The sequence below is a fragment of the Sapajus apella genome, unplaced genomic scaffold (assembly GCF_009761245.1).
Source record: "Sapajus apella isolate SASKATOON/1434 unplaced genomic scaffold, GSC_monkey_1.0 scaffold24, whole genome shotgun sequence".
In the NCBI taxonomy this organism is placed as follows: domain Eukaryota; kingdom Metazoa; phylum Chordata; class Mammalia; order Primates; family Cebidae; genus Sapajus; species Sapajus apella.
The window spans coordinates 21,284,816-21,298,840 of NW_022436964.1; the positions used below are offsets into that span (position 1 = coordinate 21,284,816).

Consider the following 14,025-nt stretch of genomic DNA (forward strand, 5'->3'; position numbering starts at 1 on the left):
TTGTCTACACTGAAAATCTGTTGTTCATCCGTGATCCTTGCAGATCTTTGGATAACTTGCTGCATTCTCTCCATCAACACTTGCTGCTTCACCTCGTGTTTTTATGTTAGGGACATGATTTCTTTAGTTAAACCTCTTGAACTAACTTCTGCTAGCTTCCTACTTTTCTTCTGCAGCTTCCTCACTTCTCTCAGGCTTCATAGATTTGAAGAGAATTAGGGTCTTTCTCTGGCTTAGGGTTTGGCTTGAGAGAATACTGTGGCTGGTTTGACCTTCTCTCTACACCACTCAAACTTTTGTCATATCATCAATAAGGCTGTTTTGCTCTCACCATTTATGTATTCACTGCAGTAGCACTTTTAATTTCATTCAAAAACTTTTTCTTTGCATTCAGACTGGTGTAGGAGGCCTGGCATTTAGCCTATCTTGGTGTTTGATATACCTTCCTCACTATCATTTCTAGCTTTTGTCTTAAAGTAAGAGATATGCAACTCTTCTTTTCCCTTGAATGCTTGGAGGCCACTGTAGGATTGTTACTTGGCCTAATTTCCATTTTGTGTGTCTCAGGGAATAGAGAGGCCCAAGGAAAGGGAGAGAGACAGGAATGGCTATTGCTGGAGTAGTCAGAACACGCATAGCATTTATTGCTTCTGTTTATCATCTTATGTGGGCATGCTTCATGGTGGCTCCAAACAATTATAATTGTAATTGAAAGATCACTGATCACAGATTACCGTAACTGATATAATAATAATAATGAAAAAGTCTGAAATATTGCAAGAATTACCAAAATGTGACATAGAGACATAAAGTGAGCACATGCTGTTGGAAAACTGGTGCTGACAGACTTAACTAGATCCAGAGTTGCCATAAATCCTTATTTTGTAAAGAAAAAACCCCACAATATCTGCAAATTGCAATAACGTAGAGTGCAATAAAATGAAGTATGTTTGTATTAAAGTGTGATTAATAATTCAGTTGTAAGTGGTAGTATATCAAAAGATTTTGACTGCTACTACATTTTGTTCTGATTTTAAGAGTTGTTACTTCAGCCTCATTACAAATTATAGGTGCTATGTAAATACTCTGCTATATACCTTTAATAATTTCTTTTTCTGCTTCTTTTCTAGGCATCACACCTTTGTATCATAATATGTTTGCTTTAATGAGTGAAACAGAAAGGATCTGGTATCCACCCAACCATGTCTTCCACGTAGATGAATCAATCAGGGATAATGTACTCTACAGAATAAGGTACTTTATTTAGTAAAGTAACTCACTTAATGCTAAAAGGCAAAGTGGGAGAAATTATCAAATATTTTTTAATTGCAAGGTATTTAATACCAGAGACCTGAACCAATTAGTTAGCACTCATTTAAGATTCTGTTTCTCCATCAGAAAAACTGTTCATACATGTTGTTTAAATAGAATACTCTGAGAATAAAGCTGTTTGTGTGGGATGCCACTTAACTCCTTATGATTATAATTGAATAAGTAAAAAAGATCAGAATGGCCTTTATTAACAGCATCCTAAATATTTGGGATACTACTGGTTTTCAAGGAAATTTGATGTTTTGTACAATAAAATGCAATTTCACACATCATCTTTATAAATAACTTTTTAAAAAGTTGACATGAAGAAAAGAGACTTTTCCCAGTGTTTATTTGCAGCCTCAAATAGTAAGTTAATTTATATAATTTATGATAATGTGTAATGCCTATTTAGAGAAATCTAGTATTTTTTTTTGCTCAAAAGGATAAAACAGATATAAATTTGATTTGTGTCTCACAAATACCTGTCATTTTCTAAGCATTTATATATATATATATATATATATAATTTTATATTTATATATTTATATATGTAATTTAATTATATATGTAATTTAATTTTCATCACAACTTCATGAAGTATTAGATTTCCAAATTAAAGATAAAGAATCTTGTTCTTTGAGATATAATATTACTCAAATTTATTCATGTTCACATAGCTGGGAATTGGGAGTCAGGTTCAAATCCAAGCCTAGTTTGCTTCATAAGCTTGCTTCTTAACCACCTCACATGTACTTCATTAAAGAGATAATGTATATATAGTATTTATTATTGTGCCTATCACTTGGTGTTCTCTCAATAAATTTTAGTATTGCTTTGCTTCTTTCCCTTCCCCTATTTTGTATGAAAATACGCAATTGGGGCCGGGCGCGGTGGCTCAAGCCTGTAATCCCAGCACTTTGGGAGGCCGAGGCGGGTGGATCACGAGGTCAAGGGATCGAGACCATCCTGGTCAACATGGTGAAAGCCCGTCTCTACTAAAAAAAAAAATAAAAAAATTAGCTGGGCATGGTGGCGCGTGCCTGTAATCCCAGCTACTCAGGAGGCTGGGGCAGGAGAATTGCCTGAGCCCAGGAGGCGGAGGTTGCGGTGAGCCGAGATCGCGCCATTGCACTCCAGCCTGGGTAACAAGAGCGAAACTCCGTCTCAAAAAAAAAAAAAAAAAAAGAAAATACGCAATTGAATGTGTTTGCATTTACTGATGCAAACTGATATATAATATACTGAGGCATAATTTGCACTGAGTTCAAAATATTATTTTTGATATAATTTTTGAAAAGACAGAATTAGTGAAAGAATTCAATAAATGTCCAAATAAATCACAGATGTACAAAAAATTGATAGCATTCTATATATAAACAACCAGTTATATAATAGATAAAGAAGATCCTATTCAATATAGCTACAGAAACCCTTAACTAACCAGGAATAGTCTTAATAAGAAAAAACGTAAGACAGTATAGGAAAATTAGAAGTTGATTTGTAGAATATGAAGAATTAGGACATAATACTGGAATGGTCAGATGGAATATTACAAAGATCAATTTCTCTTATGCTATGTGCTTAACTCTAAGCCAATCTCTTATGCTATGTGCTTAACTCAAAATCCTAACAAAGGCATTTTAGGGAATTTGACACATTACAATGTTAATTTAGAATTATTAAATAAGATAGCCATGAGAAAGAAGACTTATCTGGCAATTGTAAAATACTTTGTCCCAGGAAATATTTTCACACTATATGAAACTACAAAATGTATTTTATTAAAGCCACATAATTAAATTCAGAACCATAACCTAAATAATGAGAATAACGGGGCCAGTATAGCTTGAAAGTACTCCATCATACATTTAGAAATATATGAAGAAATATTTTCATGTTAAGGGAGAGATTAGTCAATAAATGGTGGTGGGATAGTTGGTTAGCTGTTTGGATAAAATTTCAGCTTCTTTATAATGTATATCAGATAAGTTATAGGTTGATTAAATATCAGATTGATGTGTAAACAGAAATGTAAAGAAAATCAAACTATAAAAGTCTGAATTGGAATTGAATTCAAGTCTGTGGGAAAATAGCATGTAAGCTACAAAATAATGGAAGAAATCATATGGGAATGATTGCAACTGTTGACTATAAAAATTTTCAAAGTTCTGAAGGTTTCCCCTTAAAAGACAAATTGTAAAGATAGTTTCCACAAATCAAATAAACAAAGGGTTAGTATTCTTATAAATGTAAAGTTAAAAACACTGCATCCATTAATGTACATGAAGAAGTATTTAACAAAAGAAGAACAAATAGTTAATGGCCTTAAAAAAAAATTCTCAGTGTCACTAGTTACGAGAATAATGAATAGTTATAATTATGTGCTGAAGCCAGCGATCTCATATGATTAACTAGCTAATGCCAACAAATTATAGGACCAAGATGAAATGGACAAATGCCTAGAAAGATACAAGTTATAGGAATTACTAAAAGAAAACAGAAAGTTTGAATAGGTCTATGACAAGTAAAGAAATCATATTAGTAATGGCTTCACTTGTGAATTCTATTGCACATTAAAATAATTATTACCAGTTATTCACAAAAAATAGAAAAGGAAGGAGGATTTCCCAACTCTTTCTATGAGTTCAGTATTACCCTAATACCAAATTCAGACAAAGGTGTCTAGAAGAAAAGAAAACTACAGACCAAGGTTGTAGGTAGAAAATGAACAAACACAAACTGAATCTAGCAATACAGCTTGAGTATGTCTTATCTGAAATGCTTGGGACCAAAACTGTTTTGGATTTTGGATTTTTTTAAATTTTAGAATATTTGCAGAGTACACACTGGTTTAACATCCCTAATCTAACATTCTAAAGTCTGAAATACTCTATATTTCTTTTGCACATCAGATTAGTGCTCTAAAGGTTTTGGAGTTTGGAGCATTTCAGATTTCAGATTTTTAGATTAGAAATACTCAATATGTTTACAAAAAGATTAAATACCATGACCAGGGGGATTTATCCCAGGAAATAAAGGCTAGTATAACTTCCAAAATCAATCAGTATAATACACCACATTAACAGAATAAAGGACCAAAACCACGTGATCATTTCAATAGATACAGAAAAAGTATTGGATATAATCCCACATCCTATCACTATTAAAAAAAACAAACTAAAAACCCCAATAGGAATGGCAAGGAACTTCCTCAATTTGTTGAAGGGCATCTATAAACAATCCAAAACTAATGTCATACTTAATAAAGACTGAATGCCTTCTCTCTATGATAGGAATGAGATGAAGTATAGCTACTCTTACCACTTTGATTTAACATTATTCTATAGATTCAGGCTAGGAAAATTAGGCAAGAAAAAGAAATAAAAGGCATTCAGATTGGAAAATAAGAAGTAAAACTGTAGTCAGCCTGCTGTTTCCATGGGTTTCACATCCATGGATTAAACCAACTGCAGATTGAAAACATTTGGGAAAAAGTTGTGCTTGAACTGAACATGTACAGACTTTTTCTTGTCATTATTACCTAAACAATACAGTCTAACAACTATTTACATAACATTTACATTGTATTAAGTATTATAAGTAGTCTAGAGATTTTAAAGTATACTGAAGGATGTGCACAGGTTATATGCAAATACTGTGCCATTGTATATCAGGAACATGAATATTTGCAGATTTTGATATGTATGAGAGGTCTTGGAACCAGTACTGCGTCAATACCAAAGGATGATTACATATTCACAGATTACATGATCTTGCATATTAAAAATCCTAAGGAATTAATAAAAAAACTATTAGAATTAATTAAAAAACTATTAGAATTAATAAATTAGCTCAGGTCAGTTGCAGAATAGAAGGTCAATATATAAAAATCAGTTGTATTTCTATACACAAAAAACAATTTAAAAATGAAATTTAAAAAGTTAACAATTGCATAACAAATTTTTAGGAATAAACTTAACAAAAGAAGCGTAAAATGTTTGCACTGAGAAATAGAAAACATCACTGAAAGAAATGAAGGAAGCACCTAAATAAATGGAAAGATATCTCCTAGTTAGAGAACTTCATATTTTTAAGATGGCAATACTCCTTAATTGATCTGTATGTTCAGTGCAATTCCTACTGAAATCCTAGCTGTCTTTATTTCAGAAATAAGTTAATCATAAATTTATATAAAAAGCAAAGGGACACGGGGCAAGATGGCTCACACCTGTAATCCCAACATTTTGGGAGGTCGAGGTGGGCAGATCGTGAGGTTAGGAGTTTGAGACCAGTCTGGCCAACATGGTGAAACCCTGTCGCTATTAAAAATATAAAAATTAGCTGGGCGTGGTGGCAGGCACCTGTAATCCCAGCTACTCGGGAGGCTGAGGCAGGAGAATCACTAGAACCCAGGAGGCAGAGGTTACAGTGAGCCAAGATTGTGTCATTGCACTCCAGCCTGGGTAACAGAGCTCTGTCTCAACAACATCAACAACAAAGCAAAGGGACTTAGCACAGCTAAAACAATCTTGAAAAAGAACAAAGTTTGAAAACTTACACTTCCCAATTTCAAAATTTATTACAAAACTACAGTAATGAAGACAAAATGCCTTAAAGCCCCAGACCCAGCCCTGCAGGTGTATGTACAGGGGCCTAGGGGTAGCCCTGGACTGGTGGGCAGTCCCCTAGGACGGTCTCAGAGGGGAGTGGAGGTCTCCCAGCAGTGCGTGGGGCCATGCCCCAGGGCAGTGGCTGTGAGTCTAGTTTTTGCTTTATAAAGTGTACAGAAATGACATTTACATTTCTCTGATGCTCCCTGGAAGCCATATAATTTAGGGGATTTTTAAAATAAAAAGAAAAATGAAACAAAAAATAAAAAAAGATGCCCAACAGCAGTAGTCATTAGAGAAATCCAAATCGAAACCATGATGGGATAATAATCTATCTACAAGGATGGCAAAACTCAGAAAGACAAACAATAACAAGTGTTAGAGAATTTGGACTAATTTAGATGCCATATGTTGCTACTGGGAATGTAAAGTGGTGCAGCTACTTTGGAAACACAGTCTACTTTGGAAACACAGCTACTTTGGAAACAAAGAGCTACCATATGATCCAGCAGTTCCCCTTTAGATATACATGCAATAGAAATGAAAACATGTATTCACAAAAACTTGTGTATGACTCTTCATACCAGCATTATTCACAATAGCAAAATAATAGAAACAGCCCAAATGTCTGTCAGGCATGAATGGATAAGGAAAATGTGGTATATTCATACAATGAAATATTAATTTGGCAATAAAAGGAAATGAAGTAATGATACATGCTCTAACATGGATGAACCTTGAAAACATTATGCAGAGTGAAAGAAGGTAGACAGAAAGGCCACATGTTCTAAAATTAGATTATGGTAACTGCATATTGCATAATGCTTAAGTGGGTGACCTTATGGTATGTGAATTATATCTCAATAAATGTGTTACTAAAAGAATCAATATAGAGTATTTTTTGTTTCTTTGAAGGAAAGTTTTTAACCTCTGTTTCTCTAAAGAAGCAATTATTTGTTTTTATACAAATTAGCATTTTCAGATTCTCTACCGATGTTACTGGATTAATTTATGTTTTTACTTTTCATTAATATTTTATTTCTACATTTTTTGTTTCCTATTATTGCTTCTACATTCTGTGCGCTGAAAGAGGTAGTATACTGATTTTACACTTAAATTTCTTGTACTTTCTGCCTATATTATTGTAGTGTTAACCACATATCCTTTTGTCTCAAATTTATATTTAATACTATTAGCTGTTTTCTAAGTATGAGATAATACCTTTCAGTATGCTTAGGTCACTATATATTGATAGTATGTTTTTATTTGAACTATTTGGAGGCTGACCAAATGTTTTTATTGTCTTGTAGATTTTACTTTCCTCATTGGTATTGCAGCGGCAACTACAGAACCTATCGGCATGGAATATCTCGAGGTGCTGAAGCTCCTCTTCTTGATGATTTTGTCATGTCTTACCTTTTTTCTCAGGTATGATTATACTATCTTACTTGTACATGTGTTAAATGATAAATGCCTGCTGTGTAATAAGTCACTTAATCAGGAAAAACGTCACATATGGGAAAATTGCAGTTCTGTCTTGCACAGCAGGTGCAGAGAAGTAACAAAATTGAGTCTTTTTAGCACCAGTTTTTAATCCCATGGTTTATGGATAATAGAATCTATTTTATAGATTTTTTTGAGTTGATCCTTTTGAATTTCTTTCTCCTTTTTTAAGGACTGATCATTTTAAGGATTTCACAAGGTATAGACTGAGTTTTATAACATGATTCATGTAGACGTAGTGGCTAAAATAGTAAAATTTCTTTAGCATTTAAAAAATTTTTTGGACAATTTCAGGCTTACATAATGGGCAATTAACTCTAGAGAAATAGGTTACATGAAAAATGAGCTATGATAGTTTGTGTAGCTGCTTATAGGAAGGTGGCTGAGTGTTGATATTTAGTCTGAGAATTATAATCTAGCTTGTTCACTAATACAGTTGTGTCAAAGTTTTGTATTGTGCTTGAATATTTGATAATGATTTCTTCTCTGTTACCCTGATTTAAATAGTAATTGAAATGTTTTGTCATTAAATAACTTGTTTTTATGTGCTGCTAGACTGGTATGAATAGAAACTAAAGGCAGAAAATAAATTAGTGCCCTTGGGTAAAAATATGCATTTGGTATCCTGAAGGTATCAGATTAGGAGCTCTAAATCAGATTTGCTAATATTGTAGGAAATAAGCCCATAAGATCCTTGTGGTTCACATTTCCAAGAAGCCTAGTAAGGCTAGTACAGTTTATGAACAACAAAAGGAAAAATATTTCTCTATTGGGGTATGAGACCAACAAACTTTATTTTTATTGTGGTAGAAATATATAATAAAAATGACCATTTTAATCATTTTAAGTGTACAGTTCAGTTGTATTAAGTACAAACACACTGTTGTACAACCATCATCACTATCCATCTCCAGAACGTTTTTCATCTTCCCAAAAAGAAACTTCATACCCATTAAATAATAACTCTCTATTTCCCACTCCCAATGGCCTTTGACAGTCACCATTCTACTTTCTGACTATAAATCTGCCTTTTCTAGGTATCTCATACAAATGGAATTATACAGCATTTGTCCTTTTAGGACTGGCTTATTTTACTTAGTGTAATGTCTGCAAGGTTCATTCATGTTGTAGCATGTGCCAGAATTTCTTTTCTTTTTAAGGCTGAATAATATCCCATTGTATATATATACTTCATTTTGTTTATTCATTCATCTGTTGATGGATATTTGGGTTGCTGCTGTGAACACGGTATACAAATATTTCCTTGAGTCCCTGTTTTCAGTTCTTTTGGATATATACACAGAAGCCTAGATAATATGGTAAATTTATAATTTTTTCTGAGGAACTGCTACATTGTTTTCTGTAGTGGCTGGACTATTTTTCAGTCTTATACCAGCAGTGCACAAATGTTCCATTCTCTTGACATCCTTGACAACACTTTGCTTTGTTTGATAATAGCCATCCCGATGGGTATGAGGTGGTATCATTATGATTTTGATGCATACTTCTCTAACAATTAGTGATCATGAGCATCTTTTCATATGCTTGTTGGCTATTTATCTTCTTTGAAGAGATGTTGCTTGGCCATTTGTTTGTCTTCTATGCAGAGATGTCTATTCAATTCTTTGCCTATTTTTAAACTGTTTTTTGTTTTTTGTTGTATTGTAGAAATTATTATTCTGGGTCTTAGCTCCTTATAAGATACATGATTTGTACATATTTTTTTTCCATTCTCTAGGCTGCCTTTTTATTCTGTGCTTGTGTCCTTTGATGGACAAAAGTTTTAAATTTGGATGTATTTCAATTTGTTTATTCTTTTTTGTTTCCGGTGTCATATCCAAGAAATCATCACCAAATTCAATGTTATAAAGCATTCTTTCTGTTTTCTTATAAGAGTTATATGGTTTTAGCTCTTATATTTAGGCCTTTGGTCCATTAATTTTTGTCTGTTTGTGTAAGGTAAGGGTCCAACTTCTTTTGCATGTGAATATCAAGTTTTCCTAGCACAGTTTGTTGAAAGACTGTCTTTTTGCCATTGAATGGTCTTGGCACCTTTGTTGAAAATCATTTGACCACCAACCTACTTTATTATACTGCTTCTTTATCTCTGTAGCCATTATAAAAAGAGAGTGGGGTGGGGAGAGGCTTCTGAGAATAGCCTTTTGAAAATAGGATCTTATGAGGTTACAACTTTCTGTTGCTTTTACGGGTACATTATTTCACCTGTGCTGCAGAGCTAGTTTATTTTGGTGGCATGCTAGTTAAGTCCCATTTGTAAGCTAAGTTTTCCCAAACTATTCATTTAGCTATTTGACTAACATTAATACTGCAATGTGTAGTATTTTTGATCTAGAAAAATTTTGGGCGACTTCAGAATACTCACTTTTATCCTTCTAGGAAGGATTTTCTTGTCTAGCATGGCAAAGTAATTTCACCACATAATCCTAAATTAGGTCTAGATAGTACCATAAGCAGTTTTCTATTTTTAAATGTTTTTACTTCTCTACATTTATGCCCAGAAAAATATGATAGTATTTAGATTACTCTGATTGTACTATTATCATTTTATACTATATGCATGTTATAGACTATATATAGCAAATTTGGCCAGTGACATTACTAGAGTGTAAGACTATCTTGACATCTTTAACCAAAAAATAGGTAAGCCACTAAACTGTCTTTAAAGTTCTTAAGATAGTACCTATAGAAAGACAGATTTGGAAAAGGTAAGCAAATAAAAGTCCAAAGTAAGATGGCCCTTTTAATTCAATTTCCTTTGGGAATTATTATATCATCAAATACGGCTGCTCAGAAAATAAATTGCTGATGTGTGAACAATTTTTAATTAATTCATATCTCTTGAACAACAAATGGATGTTTACCTCATGTTCTTTGCATCATTTCTGATTTTGTGACTGTGACTTTTTTTATTTCCCTGGCTAATGAAGATGCAAATTCCTTAAGCTCAAATTTTGTCAGCTACCCAGATGAGGAAAGGTTTTCTTTCTTTTCTATTTTATTTTTTGGTAGAGATGGGCGTCTTACTTTGATGCCCAGGCTGACACGATCATAGCTCAGTGCAGCCTTGAACTCCTGGGCTCAAGTGATTGTCTGGCTTCAGCTTCCCAAGTAGCTAGGACTGCAGGTGTGTGCCACTATGCCTGACTAATTTTTTAGTTTTGTTTTTGTGGAGGTGGGTTCTCGCTCTATCGTCCAGGCTGGTTTCAAACTCCTGGACTCAAATGATCCTCCTACATCAGCCTCCCAAAGTGCTGGGATTACAGGTGTGAGCCACTACACCTGGCCTGAAATTTTTCATTCATTTTAATTAAATGAAATTTTTGAGGGCACATACTATAAGGAATAGTATTTATTATGTTTTGGCATTTGAGACTCTTCCATTTGTAAGTTTTCTCTAGCGAATATTTAGTTGATTATGTTTGTAGTAATGCTATTACTATTCATACATTTATTGTCTTTTGGTCATGAGTTCCATAGAAATTCCCAGGAGCAGAATTTTTTATCTACTGGGTCTATATGGAACTAAGGCAAGGTATTAAAAAAAAATCTATCAAGTATTGGTTATCTCTTACTTAAACAGTATAACTTACTTGCCTGTTCTCAAAAGTGTAGTGAAATAAGCATTTAAAATTGAGCAAAAATCTGTCTCGTTCCCTGAATTAATTTTGTATTAGCAACATTTAGGCCTTTGTTTTGGTTAATACTGATTATTTGATGATGTACTTAAGTAATAGTTTATTTTCTTATATGAAAATATCTTCTATATTTTATGAATAGAAAGTTAAACAAATACGCTTTTATATATACATTTCTTTTAATAAAATTAGTTTAAAAAGGTTCTGGTAAAGCTTTAATTTCATGAGACAAGTTAACACATCAGAAGAAGGGTAATACGTATGTTGAGTATAGAAGGCCCTATATTTCTCTTATCTGGTTTAAAACCTTAATTCATATTGTTATTTTACATAATATGGCTCTTAACCTTTTTTTCTACAAAGAAAATTGGTATTATGTTTAGAATATTTGTACTTTTGGTTTCTATCTTTTTCTTTCTCCTGTTACATGTTCAATCTCATTTATCCATATTGCTAAATAATCCAGGTCAAAATCTTAGAACCTTTGTGTTTCTCTCTTCTTTATTCTTTATACAATATATAGTTAATAAAGTTATCAGCCTTTTCCAGAAATTTTTAGTATCTTCTGTTTCCTGGATTAGATCCTTATTATCTCACATGTGAGCCATACACCAGCCTCTTAAAGTATCTCTCTGAATACACTTTCTTTTCTTCAAGCACTTCTATCATTACTGCTACTCTGCCAGTGGAAGAGACAGCATGAAAATAGATCTCCATAGTTTCTAGGATGATGTCATTCAAGGGTACCTGCAGTCTGACCCCAACTTTACTGTTCTAAGTTTTAATCCACATTATTTCTTCACATAAACTTTAGGCCCTAATCAAACTAGTTTATGGATCTGAACATTGTGCTTTTTTGTGTGTTTCATTCCTTCTATTTCTTTACCCTGTTTTGTGTTCATCATACATTTCTTTATCTTTAAAGACACTGTGAAGTTTCAAATCTTCCATGAAACCTTCCTTGATTACTCCAACTGAATATAATCTTAACTTTCCCCAAGTTCCTGAAGCAGCTTTTGTGTGGTGCTTCCTATATCATGTCTGGCATTATAATTATTTGCTTCCATTTAGCTTCTAAGCTAGATTTTGGTCCCCTTGATGACTGAGACCACATCTTATACAGTCATGTGTTAGTTATGGGGATACGTTCTGAGAAATATGTCCTTAGGCAATTTTATTGTTCTGTGAAGATCATTTATTATAGGTATACAAACCTATATGGTATAGCCTAGTGTATGCCTAGGCTATATGGTATAGCCTATTATTGTTCCTAGGCTACAAACATATATAGCACGTTGCTGTACTGAATATTGTATGCAATTGTAACACAGTGGTAAGTATTTGTGTAGTTAGACATATGTAAATGTAGAAAAGGTACAGTAAAAATGCAATATTAAAATCTTATGGAACCATTGTTACATATGTGGTCTGCCGTTGACCAAAATATTGTTATGGGGCACATGGCTATTTCTTTGTATCCAACACCATTTGTAGTATGATGCTTCCAACATAATTGGAGTTTACTATATATTTAATTAAGTAATATCTATTTTAATTCAGGTCATTTTTATGCAGAAGATATAATTTGAAGATATATGCAATGAAATAGGTTGATGTTGTATATACTCTGGGAACCTAGTGTAAACCGGTTTTTATTTGCAAATGAACTTTTATTAAAAATTTATTCCAAATGAATGAAAATTAAGGGAGGAATTTAATTATGCCTTTATTTATTTAGAAACTGGGTGTTGGTCTGTCACCCAGCCTAGTGTGCAGCGGTGTGATCGTAGCTCAAGTGATCCTTCTACCTCAGCGCCCCAAGTAGCTGGGACTACAGATGTGTGCCACCATGCCTGGCTAATTTTTAAATTTTTATAGAGATGAGATCTTGCCACATTGCCCAGGCTGGTCTTAAACTCCAGGCTCAAGTGATCCTCATGCCTCAGCCTCCCAAAGTTCTGGGATTATAGGCATGAGCCACTCCGCCTGGCCAATTTGTAGCTTGTAAATGGACATGTTCTGAAAATTGTGATTAAAATACAGTTGTAGATTAAAACATGGTAATGAAACTTACAGTGAGATATTTCCTTGTAAATTTTTGCTTTTAGTGGCGGCATGATTTTGTGCATGGATGGATAAAGGTACCTGTGACTCATGAAACTCAGGAAGAATGTCTTGGGATGGCAGTGTTAGATATGATGAGAATAGCTAAAGAAAAGGATCAAACTCCACTGGCCATCTATAATTCTATCAGGTAATTTTCTTTTGCAAATCCTTATACATAAGTGTGAATAGTTAGAGATTTCATATAATTCATACTTATTTTCTGGACTTACCCATGTCTTTTGATTTTATAATACTAGTTAAGTACTCCTTGTCTAAAATGCCTGGGATCAGAAATGTTTCAGATTTTGGATATTTTCAGATTTTGGAATATAGGTATTGTACTTACCAGTTGGGTACCGCCAATCCAAAATGCTCTAATGGGCATTTCCTTTAAACATCATGTTAACATTCAAAAAGTTCTGGAATTTGGAATATTTCAGATTTCATATATTTGGAAGAGGTCAACCTGTAATAAAAAGTCATATGGGTAACTTTTATTTATTGGGGGTAACACATGCTTTGTAAGATGAAATTATTGAAAGCATTGTACTACAGGAGATGTCATAGGTATAATATCTATTATGTGATTTCATTTATTCTGAGAAGACTAGGTAAGTTCAGAGGAACCAAAGAAACACCTGGAGGCATACTTTGTCATAGTAGATCTTCCTGTTGGCTATATAAATGTCCTGAATAAGTATTTCCCACATGGTGGTGTATATTTTATTTATATTAGAATCATGTGAGTGCCTGTTAAAATCAAAGATTTCTGGGTCCTAATCCAAGAGATTTGTATTCAGTAAATCCAAGGTGATGCCCACAAATATGAATTTCTC

At 33.4% G+C, this 14,025-nt stretch overlaps 1 protein-coding gene across 5 annotated transcripts in view; it reads left to right on the forward strand.

The window, feature by feature from the left end:
* Window positions 1–14,025, forward strand: part of JAK2 (Janus kinase 2) — a 115,088-nt gene that overhangs the window by 45,924 nt on the left and 55,139 nt on the right. For all 5 annotated transcript variants that reach the window (XM_032291054.1, XM_032291056.1, XM_032291057.1 and 2 more), the window contains 3 exons: window positions 1,131–1,254; window positions 7,235–7,352; window positions 13,192–13,337. In XM_032291054.1, coding sequence (XP_032146945.1) covers window positions 1,131–1,254; window positions 7,235–7,352; window positions 13,192–13,337 — 388 coding nt within the window. The remainder of the gene's footprint in view (window positions 1–1,130; window positions 1,255–7,234; window positions 7,353–13,191; window positions 13,338–14,025) is intronic.